Here is a 21,364-nt window from a genome sequence, read left to right on the forward strand (position 1 = left end):
ACCTTATATAATGGAACGCTACTCCTCTCACCCTGAATTCCACATATCACCACCTTTTCTGGCAACATTCTTTCCAAACTACATAATTCCTCATCTCTTGCAATTAAAGATTGACTAGCCCCTGTATCTCTTAAAATTGTGACTACTTTACCTGCTCCTCCTGATACACATGAGTAAACTTTACCCACACAAGTAAATTCTTTAAAGACATCTGGCACCTTCTTAACAATTACTTCTTGAACAGGCTGTACAATCGTTTGCACCTCCTTCGTTTCCCTTGGGCTTTCCTTTACCACTCTAACAAACCCCACTGTCTTATCCTGTTTTACCACATCAGCCTTCCCAGTGCTTTTCTTCAACCACCAACACTGTGACTTTACATGGCCTAGTTTATTACAGTGAAAACATCTGAAACTTCATTTCTTTTCCACCCTCCTGGATTTCTTTTTTAATCTGAGGTACTCTCTCTTTATTGTCTCCCATCAGATCACCTTTACCTTTACCACTTGAGTATTTCTCATGTCCCCAGTTTCTATCCCTCACCGGCTGAAACTAATGTCGGAAACCAATCTTTGATTTATGAACTAATTCATAATCATCTGCCAATTCCGCTGCTAATCTCGCAGTTTTAACCCTCTGTTCTTCCACATGAGTTCTCACTGCATCAGGAATTGAATTTTTAAACTCCTCCAAAAGTATAATTTCTCTGAGAGCTTCATACGTTTGGTCTATTTTCAAAGCCCTTCTCCACCTATCAAAATTACTCTGTTTGAGCCTTTCAAACTCCATGTATGTTTGACCAAATTCTTTCCTTAAATTTCTAAACCTTTGTCTGTAAGCTTCAGGCACGAGCTCATATGCACTTAAGATGGATTTCTTCACCTCATATGTTCCAGATACCTCCTCCGGTAGTGATGCAAGCACTTCACTAGCTCTACATACCAGCTTTGTTTGAATCAGTAACACCCACATGTCCTGTGGCCATTTAATTTGTTTAGCTACTTTCTCAAATGAAATGAAAAATGGTGTCTACCTCCTTCTCGTCAAACCTTGGCAATGCTTGGACATATTTAAATAAATTCCCACCAAGCCTTCGACTATGATGCTCTTTCTCACTCTCCTCATCACTCTCATCCAACTGTACGTTTCCCTTTACGTCTGCCAATTTTAACTGATTGTCATATTTCATGGCCATTTTCTGAAGTTCGAACTCCCTCTCTTTATCTTTTTCCCTGATCTGTATCTCCCTCTCTTTATCTTTTTGTTCTGCTAGGGCTATTCTTTCTTTTCTCCTTTCTTCTCTCGCCTTTTCTTTTTCCTCTCTCTCTTTCTCTTTTTCCTCCCTCTCACCGCTTTAATTTTTTCTCATGTTCCATTTGTTTAATTTGCAACTGAATTTTTGCCATTTCCAATGAGTCAAACTGTATCTCAGGCAACTTTAAATGCTTAACCACCGCCATAATTACCTCTCTTCGCATTTTGTCAGGTAATGTTAACTGCAATGTTCTTGCCAAATCTAACAGTCTGCGTTTCGTTTCTGTCCGTAAGGTACTACATTCTCCACCCCCAAAAACGTCTGAGCCTCTGAAAGAGCCATTGTTCCCAACACTCTCCCCAAATAAACTAAAATACCACACCGGAAAAGCAACAATCCTTCACTGCCTTTAAGTTCACAAAAGCCAATCTAATGGATAGACTTTCATCCCGGACGAGCCACCAATTGTTACGGGCGAGGCGTTTTCAGAACCCCAAAATGTATCATGGAGTTCAACCAACCTCTCCCTTTAATGGATTTGTTGCTTTTCCGAGCACACGGCTTTTTCCCTAGGTGTGGGTTACAATTATGGACACGTGGGTTTTTAAACACAAAACACTGTTTATTCCATGAACTCAACTTAACATCTTAAATAAACATTGGATCTCTTAACACCCCTTACTTCAAAGATAACTCAGAAAATATTGCAACAGTAAATAACTCCTTAAAATGTTCCTTCAAACTTCCAAGAGACTTGCCACCTTTAAACCTTTCCTGGACTGCTCCCATTTCCTTGCTCAAGGGGATGAAGCCGGTGCTGAAGGATTGATTTCAATATTCCAGGTGCACTGTACAGTTACGACAAAGGCCACTATTGCATTTACTGAGTTGTCTGAGACCTGTATGGATGCTGTTAGAGAGTCTGGGAGAATATAACTCTGTGCCACACACACAACACAGATGCCAAAGACATTATGGTTCTGTCGGACTCCCTTGACACTTATACATTAACATTGTTAGACTGGCGCCAGCTCCATCAGTTTGATTTATCATTTGAAGCAACAATAACCTGGTCAGACCGAATGTTGGGTGACGTTTGTCGGTGCTTTTTCTTTTTTATTAAAAATATATTTTATTGAAATTTTTCAAACAAAAATATTTCCGTTTTTACAACTCAACAAGGGATTATACATTAAACATTATTTAAATAATATAGTGAGCTTACAACAAACTAGAAAAGAAAAAACAAATAGCAAAAACACAAAATAGTGTTCCCCCCCCCCCCTCCCTCCCCCCTGGGTTGCCGCTGCTGTCCTTTCTGTCTTTTCATTATCGTTCCGCGAGATAGCCAAGGAACGGTTGCCACCGCCTGGTGAACCCCTGAGCCGATCCGCTCGACGCAAATTTTATTTGTTCCAATCTTATGAACCCTGCCATGTCGTTTATCCAGGCCTCCACGCCCGGGGGCTTCGCTTCCTTCCACATAAGTAGAATCCTTCGCCGGGACGCAAAGGCCAAGACGTCGGCCTCTTTCGCCTCCTGCACGCCTGGTTCTCCTGCAACCCCAAATATAGCTAACCCCCCGCCTGGTTTGACCTGGACCCCCACCACCTTTGAAATTACCCTTGCCACACACCCCCAGAACTTGTGCAGTGCCGGACACGACCAGAACATGTGTGTGTAGTTCGCAGAGCTTCCCGAGCACCTCCCACACCTGTCCTCCAACCCGAAAAACCTGCTCAGTCTTGCTCCCGTCATATGTACTCTATGTAGAACCTTAAATTGAATCAGGCTAAGCCTGGCACACGAGGACGAGGAATTTACCCTACTTAGGGCATCCGCCCATAGCCCCTCCTCAATCTCTTCCCCCAGCTCTTTCCATTTACCCTTCAGCTCCTCTATCATCGCCTCCCCCTCGTCCCTCATCTCCTGGTCGGGGCTTTTTCTAAAGTCACAATAATCCTTGTCTGTGCTGTCCTGATCCTTTAACTGATTAAAACTTTCCCCAGCCTTTTGCTGCGTCGCAGTTTCTTCCCTGTAGAAGGAACTATCTTTGAAGAAGTGATGGCCGACCTCTGAGGAATTGGTAAAACGGAGCCCAGTGTAAATTTGTGTGCTTGGTATTTGCGACTCCCCTTTTGCTGCATGTCCAGATGTTCAGTACTACACTGGCAGCCCTCGGTTCGACCCTCGTGTCCGTTATACTGTCCAGTGTCTGTCAATGCTTGTGTAGAGACCTGATCTTACCAGCTGGATTCTAACACACTTCCTTCCTCTTTGATTCCTCTGTCCTGCTGCTTGCTCCTCTCTGTGCTGGATTGCTCCGTCAGATGGTAAGATAGTGTTGCCTGAATCCATGTGCCTGCTCTTCTCTTCCCCCTCCACCCTTCTCTCTCCCTCCCATGTTCTGCCAATTCGGTATTTAACAAGCACGATGTCTGGCTCCGAGGAGCATTTAATTGGATTTGTCTGGTGTTTTATGTTTGTGTTCCTTTTCTTCGGTTTGTCACCGGGATATGGGCAGTCAGAAGGAAATGGAATAATTTGGAAGTCTTCTTATATCGTTCATTTGTACAGATTGGATTTCTTATTTCTGTTTTAAACGCCTTTATGTTCAGGAGAGGGAGCGTGAGGAATGAATGCTCCCTGAAACAAGACCGATTGATGGAATTGATCGTTCTTGAGGAAATCTAGCGTGTTTCCTTTCATCATTGAATCGAATATATCAGATTGAGAAATGGCTGCTTCCCCTCCCTTACCTATGTATCTATGTCCTTGTCGGCGTGACTGTAAAGACTCAGTTAATGCAGTTATGTTTGAGAGCTCCGTGTCGCTCTTTGTACAGACTTGCTGCTCGCTCTCCCATTTACTAACCGCAGCGCCGATGACAACATTCCCAGTGTGTCGACCCTGCTGACGTTATCCTGTTCCACTCTGGCTTTGTGCTCTTGCTGTTGGTCTTTCATGTTGTTTTTGAGCAAACTAGGCAAACTGCCGAGTATCTGGGCACAAGGCATAGCTTTAGCTTAAATGTGAGCGTAATGGTCACGTTGTACTGTAGAGGACGCAGGCCTTGCGTTGTTCTGCAGCCTACGGTTCCCAGGATAGAACAAGTCAGTTATACTCTGTGGTGTTGAGGCAGTTTACGAAAAAAGGTGCTGTTCTTTTTGTGAATGGCACAAGCTGGATGCCTGGAGACCCTAACAGTGACCCGTCTAAAACTATGATCTTAGCGCGGAGAATCAGTCTAGAATAGAGTTCTCTGTGAGCAGAGCTTTCTGGATAAGCTACCTCTAAATTCCCCCTTCCCACAAATGAAAAACTGAAAGGAAAATAAATCTTAGGCTCTCAAATCCCTTCTTCCTCTTAAGCGCCTCCACTGGACCAGGCTGATACACCACTTGGGTGAGCTACGGAGCGAGTGTTGGCGAAAATAGAGGTTGGTGCTCCATGTCGGGAAGCCAAAGCGCTAGTCGAATGTTTCATGAACATTGCTGGAGAGCGAGGATGGGATCTTTTAATCAGAACTGCCCACACAATTCTCGGGATGGGTGGCTGCATTGAGTCACTTTCCAAGAATGTTTCCAGTTTGCAAAGTCTTGCTGACTTTGGTGCAACCAGACCCTGTTGTTGTGAAATGGGGAAGAAGCGATGGGTTTTGCAATGCAGAACGTGTTAGTGTGTTAATCATTGAACTTAATTTGTGATAAGCTGCTTCTATATTTACTGTGGTTTATTTTGTATTGATGGCGCTGTCAAAGGGGTTAGGGAAGGAACGCTGTGCAAGTGTGATCACATCCGTCCCTCTGTTTTCTTTCTCAGGAGTTTACCACCTCCGGGACTTCGAACACTGACACAGGCAAAGCAACGGGCAGCCTTGACACCAAATACAAGCTGAAAGAGTATGGCCTCACCTTCTCTGAGAAATGGAATACTGACAATGTTCTGGCCAGCGAGATCACCATTGAAGATCAGGTATTTGCTGCGGCAGGCGTGCATTGCAGCCCAGCGCTGGGGAGGGGCAGCAGTGGGTAACTTCACAGAGTTGTGTTGGAATGTTAACCCCTCCTGTGCAACGCGACTGGTTTTGTACAGTGTGCAGTCCGCCAACGTTTCAACCCGAGGTCGAAGTGAGCAATAGGCTTGATCCACTTCCCTCTTAAATATCTGACATTGGGAAGAAGAGCTGTTCTGACCATTCAGCCTTCACGTTTAAGCGACGTGAAAAATGCCTCCTGGCACATGACAGTGTGTGTGTGTTATGTGAAGGGGAGATTTGTAGAACGTTACAACGCCCAAAACAGTCCGTTTACTTGTGTACTTTCCAGATGTGAGCGATTTGTCCAATCTCATTTTTTTCTTTTTAAAAATAAATTTAGAGAACCCAATTTTTAATTTCCAATGAAGGGGCAATTTAGCGCGGCCAATCCACCTACCCTGCACATCTTTGGGCTGTGGGGGCGAAGCCCCCGCAGACACAGGGAGAATGTGCAAACCCCACACGGACAGTGACCCAGGGCTGGGATCGAACCCGGGTCCTCGGCGCCGTGAGGCAGCAGTGCTAACCACTGTGCCGCCGTGCCTCTCTGTCCAATCGCACGTGCTTGGTCGGTCACTGAGTTCCACTCCCATCAAACTGCTATCTAATTCCCTCCTGAAAGATTTTGAAGCAATAACGTTGATTGAAAGCTCCCTGAAATGTGTAAAGGCATCCTTCACACTGGATCACCCTATCGTTCTTGTTTTAACCAGCATTTCCTTCTGGGGCCTCAGTCATTTCCCACTGGATTTTAACAATGATCCATTCACATTTCACACAGCAGCCTGCTCAGAATTTATTATTTCGCTGCTGCACTTTGGAAACCTGGCTTTAAATCCAACTTGCATTTATGGGATTCCTGACTGCCCCCGTAAGATAGGTGATGGGGGTTCTTTGGTAAAATGAATTGAGCCTGTTTCCCAACCCAAACCCTGTGATGAATACATTGCAGCGTGAAACCTACGTGGAAATTACAAGCTATAAGGAACCTTGGTGTGGCCGGTGGAATGATCTACCCTGGTAAAATTCCTTCCCACATACAATTATAGATATAGAATTTACAGTGCAGAATGAGGCCCATCGTGAGCACCCTACCCAAGCCCACACCTCCACCCTATCCCCGTAACCCAGCAATGCCACCTAACGTCAGGGTAATTGATCATGGCCAATCCACCTAACCTGCACATCTTTGGACTGTGGGAGGAAACCGGAGCACCCGGAGGAAACCCACGCAGACACGGGGAGGACTTGCAGACTCCGCACAGACAGTGACCCAAGCCGGGAATCGAACCTGGGACCCTGGAGCTGTGAAGTAACTGTGCTAACCACTGTGCTACAGTGCTGGTAGCACAGTGGTTAGAGAAAGGGGGAGTTTGCCGTGCTCCAGGAGCTTTGGGGCTGTTGCCTTAGCAGTGTGGGATGGACAGCGCAGTGCCTGGAACTCTGCCGAGCAGTGCAACACCTCCAGAATGGCAAGAGCGGAGATGTATCATTGTGACACAGTAAAACCACAACACAACAAATATAGTCCCAAACTTATCCTCCCCACCCCCCTCCCCCCACAAAGAAGACAAATCGTCACTAACATCCCTAACATCTGATGGCGACCAACTCACTCAATGGGCTGCCACCTCGAGGAGAACCCTCCTGCCAAACCCTCTCATGAACTACTTGACCTTATGGGAGTACAAAAACTCCACACGGTTACTCAACCAGGACGAAGCACTTGGTAGAACTCGCCTCCGAGCTATTAAGGAGGTGAAGGCGAGAGCATCCGCCTTCACCCTCTCTGCAGCTCCGGCGAGTCCGTGACCCCCACAAATGGTCACCAGCGGCAAGGCTACATACCCCTCAATCCCAAGAATCCCTGATTTGGTGTTGAAGACGGGGATCCAAAAGCTTACAAGTTTAGGACATGACCAGAACATGTATGTGATTCTCCAGCCCCTGAGCACAACGCTAGCACTTATCATCCACTCCCAGCAAAAGATGTGCCCTCTGCACCACCATGAACTGAGTCGAGCTGATCCGAGCACAGGAGGAGGTGGAGTTGGCTCTCTGAAGAGTCTCATTCCACATACATCCATCAAAAGCCTGACCCAGCTCCCTCTCCCATTTACTCTTCGCCCCATCCAGCGGAACTTGCTCCATTGATCAAACCATAAATACCCACGATCTTCCCCTCCCCCAAGTCAGCCTGCCAAAGAAGAGGGCGAGAGTGCCAAGGAAGAAAGGCATCTCCTGGTGCAAAAGGTCACGCAACCGAAACCGATTTATGTTCGCAAGTTGGAATTTACCCTGCAACTCCTCAAAACCAGCGAGCTTCCCCTCTATAAACATGGCCCCAAACCACTCAAACATCCTCCCCTATGACCCAGGAATGACGAGTCCAAACCTGCTCGAACAAAGCGATGGTTTCTGCAGATTGGGGTGAACGTAAACTGTCTCCGCATCCTCAGACTAGCCGCCCGCCACCGCCGGGCTTGAAGTGCATTTTGCAGGGGCTGGTGGGGGACGTTGGAAGCGGAGCTGTAACCAGGGCCCTCAAACGGGTACCCCTGCAAGCGCACGGCTCCTTCGTGCCGGTCAGAGTTTGACATGTATTGCCGTTGGTCTTTCATGGGTGTCTGGTGGGAACCTGCTTCCATTTTTGCTGAGGGTGGCATGGATGCAATGTTGTAATTGTAACGTCAGAAGAGAATGAAAGTATGTTGAGCTTCAACCGCTGGGCTTTAGGAAAGGAATCTTTTCAGAAAAAACAACTTCCATTTCTGTAGAATTGTTCACAGCTTCTTTGCAGCCACTGAACATAGAACATTACAGCGCAGAACAGGCCCTTCGGCCCTCGATGTTGCGCCGACCTGTGAAACCACTCTAAAGCCCATCTACACTACTCCCTTATCGTCCATATGTCTATCCAATGACCATTTGAATGCCCTTAGTGTTGAGGAAACTTGGCAGTGATGGGCCTGTACGGCGCTGTAATGTTCTATGTTCTATGATATCAGTACACAGCAAGCTCCCACAAGATATGAAACCATTTCACCTCCTTTGGATGAGGGACAGGATCCTACGAAAACTGTCCCGCTGTTCTTTGTTGCTGCGCGGAGTCTGCACGTTCTCCCCATGTGTGCGTGAGTTTCCTCCGGGTGCTCCAGTTTCCTCCCACAGTCCAAAGACGTGCAGGTTAGGTGGATTGGCCACGATCAATTGCCCTTAGTGTCCAAAAAGGTTAGGAGGGATAGGGTGGAAGAGAGGGCTTAAGTGGGTCGGTGCAGAGTCAATGGGCTGAATGGCCTCCTTCTGCACTGTATGTTCTATGTTCCCTGGGATCATGTACACCCACCTGGGCAGAGTGGGACTCGGGTCCATGTCTTACCTGAAAGACGGCTCCTCTGAAGGTGCAGCCTTTCCTCAGTGGTGCACTGACTGAACTGCCAGTCCACATGATGTGCTTATGTCTCTGATTTGTGGTCTACAAGCACAAATCTGGACTCTGACTGCAATCCATTGAACCAGCGCTGAGATACCAATTGAGGTGCTCTCTCGATTAAGTGCCTCCGAGATTGCAGAGATTATCATCCCTCTACAAATATCTCACAGCGGAACATCTATCTAATAAATATTGTTTGGAGATGATGTGTGTTTGGATGATTGAAGCACAGCACATGATCAGCACTAACCTTCCTTCGTTCTGCTTTACACACAGCTCGTCAAAGGATTGAAGCTGACTTTTGACACAACATTTGTACCAAATACAGGGTAAGCTTTCATTCTTCTGTTCTGCCTGTGGTGGGGGCAAGGACTGCGCAGTTTATCCAATGCTTCTGGGTGGTAATCTCAAATAAATAACATTGTACTCTGCCTGGGGTCACTGTGCGTGTGGAAATTTCCTCAAGGAGATCGAAGGGAGAAGGGGAATGGAGGAGAACTTGAGACAGGGTGGAAAATTCAACTGATGTTGCTGGGTGAGCGGGACCGATCGATTGTGGCTGGTTTTGATGATGCTTCTGTTGGGAGCCTTGTACCAGGTTCAAGAATGGTGGCAACAGTGTTTCTATATAATTCCTTTGACAGAATGAGACGGAGCACAGGGGCGTTATAAAATGAAATTTGACACTCAGATGACCAAAAGCTTGGACCAACGGTTTTAATGAGCGTCTTAGATGAGGAATGCGGTGGGCCGGTTAGAATTGGGAATGCACCATAGGCCAGAATGAGAGAGGCGCAGATATCTCGGAGGGTTGTGGGGCTGACGGAGGTTAAAGATAGGGAGGGGGCACTGAGGATTTGGGGGCAGTGGAGGAGACACTGGCAGGAGGAGGGGGCCTCTGTGTGAATCCCGATACAGAATAACCATAGATTTGCTCCGGGTAGGACAGATGGGGGGGCTCCATGGCTGGTATAGGGCAGGGATTAGGAGGATGGGGGACCTGTTTATAGACCGGAGTTTCCCCAGCATGCAGGCTCTGGAGGAGGAGTTCGGCCTACCCCCGGGGAATGTGTTCAGGTACCTCCAGGTTCGGGACTTTCTTAAAAAACAGGTGGGGACATTTCCGCTGCTGCCCCCGCGTAGGATCCAGGACAGGGTGGTGCCTGGCATCTGGGTAGGGGAGGGGAAGGTGTCGGACATATATCAGGAGCTGCAGGAGGTAGAGGAAGCCTCAGTGGGGGAGTTGAAGGGCAAGTGAGGAGGAGCTGGATGAGGGCCTGTGAGCCGACGCCCTGGGCAGGGTGAACTCCTCCTCATCATGGGCCAGGCTCAGTTTAATTCAGTTTAAGGTGGCGCATATAACGGCGGCAAGAATTAGTAAGTTTTTTGGGGTGGAGGACAGGTGCCCGAGATGTCCAGGGAATCTGGAGAACCATGCCCACATGTTTTGGGCATGCCCGGCGCTTAAAGAATTCTGGCAGGTGTTTGCGAGGGTGATGTCTAGGATTTTGGACACTCTGGTGAAAGCGTGTTTTGGGGTGACGGAGGATCTGGGAGTGCAGGAAGCGAAAGAGGCCGAAGTACTGGCCTTTACCTCCCTGGTAGCCCGGAGACAGATTCTGTTAATGTGGAGGGACTCGAAACCCCCTGAGTGTGGAGACCTGGATTAGCGACATTGCGTGGTTCCTCAACCTGGAGCGAATAAAGTTCGCCTTGAGAGGGTCCTTGATGGGGTTCTCCCGGCGGTGGCAACCTTTCCTTGACTTTCATGGGGAGCAGTAATTGTCAGCAGCAGCATCCGGGGTGGGGGGACGGGACCTGTTGATATAATGTAAGTTTTGTATGAAGACAACACCCACCTTGTTCTGTTTAATAAATCTTGTTTATTTTTATGATTCTTTGTACTTCTATCTTTGTGATGTAAAAACATTGGTTGGAAAAGCTTTAATAAAACATTTATTTAAAAAAAAGATAGGGAGGGGGAAGGATAAGGATTTAAAAATAAGGATGAGAGAATGTTTCAATGGTTGCTTGACTGGGAGGGAGTGGAGGTCAACAAGCACCAGGCCGATGACGGAACGGGGACTTGGTGCTATGGAAGACACTGGTATTACGATCCCAGGTCGGACCCCAACAGTGGCTCGGACACAGGACTAAAACCCCAATATTTAAGTTTATTTGTAAGATGGTGCGGAAAGGATGATTCACTCCAGGAGTGATTGAGTCAAGAAATAGAGCTTTGATGTTTTTAAAACAAAACTTTATTATGAATACAATATTAAACATCACACCCAAAAAGAACAGCTCACAATTACCCCATAAACACTACTACTCAATTCCCCATTAAACAACAAGAAAATAAACATTCAGCTCTCAATCCATCTCAACATCAGCATGGCACAGAGTAATGCTTGTTTTACAGAGCAATTTGGCTTCTGTTGGAACCCCTGCAGACTCTGGCTGAATATCTTGAGAAAGTTGGTTCACCTGGCGTTTTTCAGCTTCTTGTCCTCAGACAAGTCTGCTCTGCTTCAAATATTATTACTCTTTTATAATGTGGGGGTTGTTTAAGGAGCACTTGTTGCAAGTTTTGTCTCACTGAGACAAGGAAGGAATGGTAAGGTGAAAGAATCGTGGATGACAAGAGAAGTGGAGCTTCTAGCCAAGAGGAAGAAGGAAGCTTATGTAAGGTTGAGGAAGCAAGGATCTGGCACAGCTCTAAAGGTTATAAGGTAGCCAGGAAGGAACTCAAAAATGGACTTAGAAGAGCTAGAAGGGGGCATGAAAAAGCCCTGGCGGGAAGGATTAGGGAAAACCCGAAGGCGTTCTACACTTCTGTGAGAAATAAGAAAATGATCAGAGTGAGTTCTGGCCGATCAGAGATAGTGGAGGGAACTTGTGCCTAGAGTCTGAGGAGGTAGGGAAGGCCCTAAATGAATACTTTGCTTCAGTATTCACCAGAGAGAAAGAACCTTTTTGCGTGTGAGAACATTGTGAACCAGGTTAATAGGCTCAAACAGGTTGATATTAAGAAGGAGGATGCGCTGGAAATTTTGAAAAGCATCAGGATAGTCCCCAGGGCCAGATGGGATATACCGAAGGTTATTACGGGAATTGAGGGAGGAGATTGCTGCACCGTTGGCGATGATCTTTGCTTCCTCACTCTCCACTGGAGTAGTACCGGATGATTGGAGGGAGGCGAATGTTGTTCCCTTGTTCAAAAAGGGAATAGGGAAATCCCTGGGAATTACAGACCAGTCAGTCTTATGTCTGTGGTGAGCAAAAGGATTCTGAGAGATAGGATTTATGATTATTTAGAAAAACATAGTTTGATTAAAGATAGTCAGCATGGCTTTGTGAGGGGCAGGTCATGCCTCACAAGCCTCATTGAATTTTTTGAGGATGTGACGAGACACATTGATGAAGGTCAGGCATTGGATGTGTATATGGAAGAATGTGGATGCTTTGGAGGGGTTACAGAGGAAATTTACCAGGTTGCTGCCTGGACTGGAGGGCATGTCTTATGAATAAAGGTTGAGGGAGCTAGGGCTTTTCTCACTGGAGGCGGCGTTGGACTGGGGTGAGCACAGTAAGAAGTCTTACAGCACCAGGTTTGTTTCAAATCACTAGCTTTCGGAGCACTGCTCCTTCCTCAGATGAATGAATTGTGGACTCTGTCAGATAGATCAGACTTCACCTCCTCTCTCCAAAGCCTTCTCCAACAACATGACCCTTTAAAGCTTCATCAAAATGTGTCTCTGCATCCCTCCGCTCCACCCAGCAATCACCTCATCTCCCCAAGCTGAAAAACAAATTTACTCTACAGACTGAAAGCACATTAACTACCCAGAGACTTCCCCCAGGCAAACCACAGTGCATTAGCCCAGACTGAAAACCACACTCCTAAGGCCAATTTCACTCTCTGACTCCTAGAAGCTCCCAGGCCTTTACAAAACAAAACCCTTTATAAAAACATGACCACCGCAGTCAAACACACTACAACCCCAGGCTTTTAACCTTTAAATTACCCCAATATTTAGAAGCCAATGTTCCTAAAATCCTCCATTTGTCATAATGGTAGCTTACGGAGAGTAGAGGAAGTGTGGGACCAGCCACAAGTGTGTTGGAATGGTTGATTGTGGAGGTAGCTAAGGCATGAATGAGGGTCTGTGCAGGAGATAAACTGAGGCAGGGTGAGGTGAGCGATGTTATGGAGGTGGAAATCAGTGAATGAATGAACAAAGACGGAATCACCCCGAACTCTGCTGCGACAATGGGTTCCGGGAGACACTTGTATTCGGTGTCTTCACCCCATTGACACTCTTGTGTAGACGATGGTTAGTTGGTATTTTAGCTGCTGTGAAGTCATTGATGAATCCTGATGACTTTCTCCTTTAATGCTTTAATCTGTAGCTTTAAGATCAGAGAAGCTGATGTGCATCCTATTGTTGGATTCACCGTGGCAAGTCTGAGCTGAAGAGAAACCCTGTGATCTACTCTAGACTGATGGATTGTCCCTTTTAAGGAAGGCCAGAGAGTGACAGAACCTCGTGGGTGAGAGAGAGAGGCTTCCCTTAAGTAGCTTATTCCTCAGCATCACTGTGGTTAAAGGGAATAGTCAGTGTGGAAGTGGTTTGATTGTTGGTGCAATCTGTTAAGAGGCTAAAGAAGGAGGAGTGATCCTGGCTTTGCGTGTGAGTGCAAGAATGGGATCAGACCGAGCACTGATGCCCTTCCATGGTTGGAGAGCCAGCTGACACCGTCTGGACCAAGTGTTTGGTGAACGGGAACTGTGGGCCAGGTAGTGGAAATATCTGTGGCATTGTACTTTAAAGAGTCGGGGACTCGCTGGGGAGTTGATGAATGCTGGCTCCACACGTATTGTAAATAAGATTGTTGGACACGTGTGCTTTGTGTGCCCACAGCAAGAAGAGTGGCAAGCTGAAGACTGCCTACAAGCGAGACTATGTTAACTTGGGCTGCGATATCGATTTTGACTTTGCTGGCCCCACCATCCACGGCATGGCAGTGTTGGGCTACGAGGGCTGGCTTGTCGGGCACCAGATCGCCTTTGACACAGCCAAATCCAAGCTGGCGCAAAACAACTTCTCTCTGGGCTACAAGGCTGGGGATTTCCAGCTGCATACCCATGTGTAAGTACATTCGGCAATATCGGAGAATAGGGGCAGCTAAAGACTTTCATTTTCTATCGAGCTTCTCGCGACCACCGGGAGCCGCAACGTGTTTCACAGTTGAGCATTTTATCGTGTAGTCACGTGGCAACTCACTGATTGTCCATCGTACGGTGATTGCGGATGATAGTGAGGACATATTGGGAGTCTGTGGAGTTTGTTCTTAAGCGGTTATTAGTATAACTAATCCATTCAAATTCCCCTCCCCGCTTACCTGCCAGTAATGACGGTGCGGAGTTCGGAGGCTCGATTTACCAGAAGGTAAACGACTGGGTGGAAACGGCCGTCAGCCTGGCCTGGACTGCCGGCAGCAACAACACTCGCTTTGGGATTGCCGCCAAGTACCAGATCGACAGTGACAGCTACGTATCGGTGAGTAACTTCCCTGCTGTGGTTCGGTCAAACATGCACCCAAAATGGATAGAAAAGGTCAGGGCTGACTAATGTGGAAGGTCTGTGAAGAGTTGAGACCAAGTTGAAGGGGGGGGCGAAAGTTAGCAGAGTCACTGGGAGAGAACAGGCAAGATCAGAGCAATTGGCAGCACTGGGATGATGGGCCGAATGGACTCCGCTGTACAATTGCCAGGTCGAACGACTGATTCGTACAGTTTGTGAAAGGGACAGCTGTCAAGCCATGTATGGTGCAGAGAAAAGAGGTGGAAAGTGGGATCGGAGAAAATAAACGTGGAAAGTGAACTGGAAGTTTGGCATCTGTCAAGATAACAAGCACAGCTATTCCAAATGCAGCCCGGTGCTTTCTCTGATGGGGTTGAAGCTGAGCTATCAAAGAACAAGGAAAAGTACAGCACAGGAAGAGGCCCTTCAAGCCTGTGCCAACCATGCTGCCCGTCTAAACTAAAATCTTCTGCACTTCCTGGGTCCGTATCCCTCTATTCCCATCCTATTCATGTATTTGTCAAGATGCCGCTTAAATGTCACTATCGTCCCTGCTTCCACCACCTCCTCCGGTCGCGAGTTCCAGGCACCCACTACCCTCTGTGTAAAAAAAAAAAAAAAAAAAAACTTGCCTCGTACATCTCCTCTAAACCTTGCCCCCCGCACCTTAAACCTATGCCCCCTAGTAATTGACCCCTCTACCCTGGGAAAAAGTCTCTCATTATCCACTCTGTCTGTGCCCCTCGTAATTTTGTAGACCTCTATCAGGTCGTCCCTCAACCTCCGTCGTTCCAGTGAGAACAAACCAAGTTTATTCAACCGCTCCTCAGCTAATGCCCTCCATACCAGGCAACACCCTGGTAAATCTCTGTCAGAAAATGTTTTTCCAAAAGGCTCTGACCGCTGATTGAGTTAGGAAAAGGGTGTGCCTCGGCACCTTGTGGTCTTCGGAATTGAGCATTTGAGAAGGGCCCGAAACCCTCGGAGAGATGACGGACGATCCGCAGCCGTGCTGAGGCTGCGGACTGCGTTCTGGGCTCCTGGTGCGATAACGTGTCTAACCGAACCCAATCAGATACCTCAGCTCCCCTCAGAACGTACAGCAACGCCTTCTGTCAGTGCAGGCGAGCTGGACGGCCATGTTGTGAATAAGACCACACTGACTAGGCTCACCTCGCCCAAGGAATGATGTCTGCAAACTCGCGCAGCGCCGCCTCGGTACAGCTGTGGTGTTTCATACCGACCGTGCCTTCAGCATTAACTCACGGGGGCTTCCATGGGACTGTAGTGAACGGGTATGGGCTGCACATGCCCACCCCTAAACTCTGCACATGGTTCTGAGGAAGATCTATGTCAGTACAGCTACCGATTGTCATCACACGCTCGTCTTCAGCCAAGGGGTCGAGGGTAAAGATTTGGGACGCAGCTTGGTTGAAGGGTGTTCCCTTCCGCTTGGTGTTACTGAGGCATGAGACCGTTTTCCTATTGGTTTATACTTGTGTTTGTTCTCTTCTAGACCAAGGTGAATAACTCCAGCCTAATCGGACTGGGATACACTCATATCCTCAGACCAGGTACGTATGGAACTGCCTCTTAGATTCCCAGTGCTTTAAAATGCCCCTCCCTGATAATGGGGCTCTGTGATTTCTTTCTCTACTCTGGCCTCACTTATACTTCCGTGACGGCTCTCTTTACTCAAAGTAAGTTCCCTGAGGTTTTGGAAGAAAGCACCATACCCACTCAGTCCTTTCCTGGTGCTGCCTTTGGGTTATTGTTCTGTTGGGCACTCATCTTAGTGAGAGGCCACCATTTGTCCATTTAACAGGGTGTAACAGAGTGTTGTGACATAGCTAAGTTCAAACCTCTCGAGACCAATGCAAAGTTGCTGCTGTAACCAGGTAACTTGGCATCAATCCGCGATGGAACCTGGCGAGAGACGAGTTTGAGGACGACAGTGAAAAGGATGTGTAGATGGGATTGAGATCTGTTTGGCTGATTGACCTCCTAACGTCCTCAGTAGTGTACCTTCTGACCAGGGGTCCAGGACGGCAGCTGTCAATGCGCAACATTATTTCCAAGAAGCGGAGTTTGGCGCGATTGCCTGGAGTGATCAGTTCAGAATGGAGTGTGGGGTGCTTCTGCATGCGCAGGTGGCAGGCGCACCCTTGTGATGTGACCAGTACAGAATGTGCTCCCGTGTGTATGTCCCATGGCCCACTTTGCTCTCACGCACCTGCTCTCTCTCTCTAGGTGTGAAGTTGACGCTGTCGGGACTGATTGACGGGAAGAATTTTCACGCTGGGGGGCACAAGGTTGGCGTGGGCTTCGAGCTCGAAGCTTAGTACCGTGGGCGGGAATGCTGAACGACTTTTGGGTTAGCTGCTAATATACAAAATGGTGATGATAAAATGCCTCCAAGACCGGGCACAGGAGAATTATGAGAATATTTGGCCTTAAATTATCAATCATGATCCCAATGGCCGGCTTCTCCTGCTGAGAGATGAGCAAGCTTGGATCTGAGACCTGAGGACTGGGTTGGTTTGTCAATCAGCACTACACGGAGGTTGTGTCATTGCCAGAGATTAATGTTCCAAACTATCTCCCGAAGAACCAAACTTCCAATCATGTATTTACAATCACACGTTTAAATTTTCCTTTCTGTGTGACCGCATGTGGTAGAGACTTTCATTGTCATTTTTAAATCACTTCGCTGTATCAGGCATCTAATGAAAATAAAAGGAAATGACTGAGTTTATGTACGTTGTCAGGCTGGTGGAAAGTATGTTGTGTCTTTGCGGCCGTCAGTCCGCAGCGGTTACGCACCTCGCAGCAGCCATCAACAGCGAGGATCATGCTGGAGGGAATGCCTGTGTGATGCTCACTGCCGATAGTCTTAACGTGCAGCTACTTCCGTACTGGTTGTTGGCGGCTTGGCGCTCAGTTTATTCTTACAGCTGGTCCCTACGTCACTGACTTGCACTCTCCACAATCCCTGTCCCCAACCTCGTTAAACCAGACTTGGTTTACAATAACGGGCAAGCCGATCTTGGAGACCAGCGGAGTGGTGGGAGAGAGGCGGTCACCACCTATTGCCGGTTGTTGCTGCCCTGAAGAGTCACTTCTGTACACAGGAATTCGGGGACTAACAGCTGAGGCCCAAGCAGGGACTTTAGCAGCCATTTGCTCCTCTGGTATCAGCACCTGAGGGCAGCAATGGTGGGGATTGTCATATCCATCACCAAGGGTGGCCCAGTGCTGGTGGTGCTGGCTTCATGCTGAAGGACGTAGCTGTCAGACTGAGCCTCGACAGACAGGTGGGGAAAGAGCCAGCGAGGGGGAAAAGAGCTACTCCACCTCGTCCTTACTAGTGTGTCTGAGTGACCAATGCCCAACACTGACCGTGTTGTCCTCCCTCTCTGACTGTCAGTCTCTGGTGCTGGTCGTAAGAGATTTCCCAAGTAATTCCAGTCTGTTACTCACTAAACTTTACTCATCAATGGGTCTCGAATACTTTTTATCTTGCAGACAGCTGACATGGACGCAGTGGAGCGAACAGCCTCCTGCGCTGTAACCATTGTATGATCCTATCTCGCATTTAACGAGTTCTCCTCTGATTTTAATACATTTTTAGATAGCAGTTAGAAACAGAACTCAATTGCGGACTGTGTAATCACAGCTTCTCCGGCCTTGTGCTTAACAAATTGTCATCCGTGGTTTGCACGTTACCTGTTTGCACCCAGAACAGAGGAGCGAAGGTCAGATCAGGGAGATGTGGAGCAGAGACAGCGCTGGACAGGGGAACAAGGAACCTGCTGGTAAGGGACAGAGAGAGAGAGACTGTTCTACTTTGGATGGTACCCAGTTGGGGGCATGTAAGGGGGGAGCTGATGGTCAGATCTACTCTAAGGAGAGACTGAGAGTCGTGGGGGCCACGTCTCAGTTGAGTTTAGTTGTCACCAGAAATTAAATATGTCTCATTGTGGGAAAGGGCATTTAGTGCTGTGTGTCAATGGCGTGCAGTGTCTTTATTCACTTGCACTAATGCTATCTGTTCCACGTTGTTTAATTGTATACTAAGTCCTTGTCCTACCATTTTTGCACTCGCTCCGGTGAAGTAGAGTGGCAGATTAGCATTAGCAACTTGAATTATGTAGCACCAGTAGGAGCAAACAGAATTTGACAGCAAGCTACAAATACACTCCAAGAAGCAAATTGGCTGTAAAGCACGTTGAGACGAAGGAGTTCGGGATGAGCCGGAGTTTATGGAGGATGGGAGGTCATTGAATAGTCAAGTCTAGAGGTAGCCAAAGCAAGGATTAAGGTTTCAATGTCTTGCGAATACAAAGGGAATGAGCAAAGATGGTGCTCCACCTGATTCCGACCTCTTATTCCCAAATTCCGGGAAGTGCTGTTGAATGTTTCACTATCTTAATGACATGATAATTCAGTGTGTGGATGCTGCAATTACTCCTGCAAAGGTTTTTATCTCCCTATTTACAATGAAGAGCGTATATAAAGTGCACTGCAGTTAAAAATACAATTTGTTGTTTGCAATAATGATCTATTTAAGGATGCGTGATCCCGCACAGCCAATAGGACGTGGTTGGGGGTGTTGAATGTGCAGCTGTTGACATTTGGCCCCTTGTTCAGTGGAAGATGTATTTACCGGCCTGTTGATATTTAAAAAGCAGCATCGGGGGGGGGGGGAAGAGAGAAAGAGAGAGCGAAGGGAGGGGTGGGAGGAGAAAAGAAGGGTGGGGAGGGGGGGAGGGAAGAGGGAAGTGTGGGGGAGAGGGAAAGGGGGGGGGGGTGGGGGAGAGGGAAAGGGGGGGGGTGGGGGAAGGGGGTGGGGGGGGTGGGTGGGGGAAAAGGGTGGGGGGGTAGAGGGAAGGGAGGAAGGGGAGGAAGGGACGGGCGGGGGGGGGGGAAAGAGAGAAAAGGGAAGAGTGGGGGAGAGAGGAAGAAAAGAGGGGAAGGGGGGGTGGGGGAGGGGGGGGGGGAAGGGTGGGTGGGGAGGGGGGGAAGGGTGGGTGGGGGGGGGGAAGGGTGGGTGGGGGGGGGGGGGAAGGGTGGGTGGGGGGGGGGAAGGGTGGGTGGGGGGGGGGAGAAAAGAGGGAAGGGTGGGGAATAGAGGGAAGGGAGGGGTGTGGGGGAGAAGGGTGGGGGTGAGGGGAGGAAGGAAGGGTGGGGGGGAGAAAGGGAAGGGTGTGGGGGGGGGAAGAGAGAAAAGGGAAGGGTGGGGTGGGGGGGGGGAAGGGAAGGGAGGGGTGGGGGAAGGGTGGGGGAGAGAGAAAAGGGAAGGGTGGGGGGGGGAGAAAAGAGGGAAGGGTGGGGGGAGGGAAGGGGGGGGGAAAAGGGCAGGGTGGGGGGGAGGGAAAAGGGGAGGGGGGACAAAGGGAAGTGTGGGGGGGGGGAAGGGTGGGGGTGAGGGAAGGGAGGAAGGGTGGGGGGAGAAATGGGAAGGGCAGGGTGGGGGGGGAAAGGGCTGGGTGGGGGGGGGGAAGGAGAGGGAAGGGTGGGGGGGGGGAGAGGGAAGGGTGGGGGGAGGAAAGGGTGGGGTGGGGAGAAGGGAGGGGTGGGGGGAAGAGAGAAAAGGGAAGGTGTGGGGGGGGGGGGAGAGAGGGAAGGGGTGGGGGGATTGAGAAAAGGGAAGGGTGGGGGGGAGAGAGGGAAGGTGTGGGGGGGGGGGAGAGAGGGAAGGTGTGGGGGGGGGGAGAGAGGGCAGGGTGGGAGGAGAGAGAGGGAAGGGTGGGGGGGGGAGAGGGTGGGTGGGGAAGAGGGAAGGGTGGGTGGGGGGAGGGAAGGGTGGGTGGGGGGGGGGAAGAGGGAAGGGTGGGTGGGGGGAGAGAGGGAAGGTGGGGGGGGGGGGGGAAGAAAAGAGGGAAAGGGTGGGGAGGAGAGGGAAGGGTGGGAGGAGAAATGGGGAGGGAAGGGCAGGGTGGGGGGGGAGAGGGAAGGGTGGGGGGGGGAAGAGGGAAGGGTGGGGGAGGAAAGGGTGGGGGGGGAAGAGAGGGAAGGGGTGGGGGGGATTGAGAAAAGGGAAGGGTGGGGGGGAGGAAGGAAAGGATGGGTGGGGAGAAGGGAGGGGTGGGGGGAAGAGAGAAAAGGGAAGGTGTGGGGGGGGGGAGAGGGAAGGGTGGGAGGAGAGAGAGGGCAGGGTGGGGGGGAAGGGCTGGATGGGGGGGGGAGAAAAGAGGGAAGGGGGGGGGGAGGAGAGGAAGGGTGGGGGGGGGAGGAGAGGGAAGGGTGGGGGGGGGGAGGAGAGGGAAGGGTGGGGGGGGGGAGGAAGGGTGGGGGGGAGAAAAGGGTGGTGGGGGGGGGGGGAGAAAAGAGGGAAGGGTGGGGGGAGAAAAGAGGGAAGGGTGGGGGGGGAGAAAGAGGGAAGGGTGGGGGGGGGGAGAAAAGAGGGAAGGGTGGGGGGGGGTGAAAAGAGGGAAGGGTGGGGGGGGAGAAAAGAGGGAAGGGTGGGGGGGGAGAAAAGAGGGAAGGGTGGGGGGGGAGAAAAGAGGGAAGGGTGGGGGGGGAGAAAAGAGGGAAGGGTGGGGGGGGAGAAAAGAGGGAAGGGTGGGGGGGGGGAAAGGTGGGGGGGGAAGAGGGAAGGGTGGGGGGGGGGATGAGGAAGGGTGGGGGGGGATGAGGGAAGGGTGGGGGGGAAGAGGGAAGGGTGGGGATTGAGGTGGGAAGGGTGGGGAGTTGGGTGGGGAAGGGAAGGGTGGGGGTGGGGGAGTTGGGAGGGTGGGGGGTGTGGGAGGGGGGGGGGTGGGGTGGGGGGGGGGGGTGGGGGTGGGGGGAGGGATGGGGTGGGGGTGGGGGGGGTGGGAAGGGTGGGGGTGGGGGGGATGGGAAGGGTGGGGGTGGGGGGAGAAGGGAGTGGTGGGGGTGGGGGAGAGGGTTGGGTGGGGGTGGGGGAGAGGGGTTGGGGTGGGGGGTGGGGGAGAAGGGTGGGTTGGTGGGGGGGTGGGGGGAGAAGGGTGGTGTGGGTGGGGGGGGGGGGGGGGGGTGATGGGGTGGATGTGGGAAGGGTGGGGGAGAAGGGAGGTGTGGGGGGG

General features: G+C 50.0%; 1 protein-coding gene across 1 annotated transcript in view; it reads left to right on the forward strand.

The window, feature by feature from the left end:
* Positions 1–17,070, forward strand: part of vdac3 (voltage-dependent anion channel 3) — a 45,935-nt gene extending 28,865 nt beyond the window's left edge. Inside the window, exons 4-9 of the mRNA XM_072485974.1 lie at positions 5,078–5,230; positions 9,004–9,056; positions 13,653–13,880; positions 14,141–14,291; positions 15,832–15,889; positions 16,566–17,070. Of these exons, the coding sequence (XP_072342075.1) occupies positions 5,078–5,230; positions 9,004–9,056; positions 13,653–13,880; positions 14,141–14,291; positions 15,832–15,889; positions 16,566–16,657 (735 nt within the window). The 3' untranslated portion in view covers positions 16,658–17,070. The remainder of the gene's footprint in view (positions 1–5,077; positions 5,231–9,003; positions 9,057–13,652; positions 13,881–14,140; positions 14,292–15,831; positions 15,890–16,565) is intronic.
* The last annotated feature ends 4,294 nt before the right edge of the window (positions 17,071–21,364 follow it).

This window comes from Scyliorhinus torazame, chromosome 20 (assembly GCF_047496885.1).
Source record: "Scyliorhinus torazame isolate Kashiwa2021f chromosome 20, sScyTor2.1, whole genome shotgun sequence".
Classification (NCBI taxonomy): Eukaryota; Metazoa; Chordata; class Chondrichthyes; order Carcharhiniformes; family Scyliorhinidae; genus Scyliorhinus; species Scyliorhinus torazame.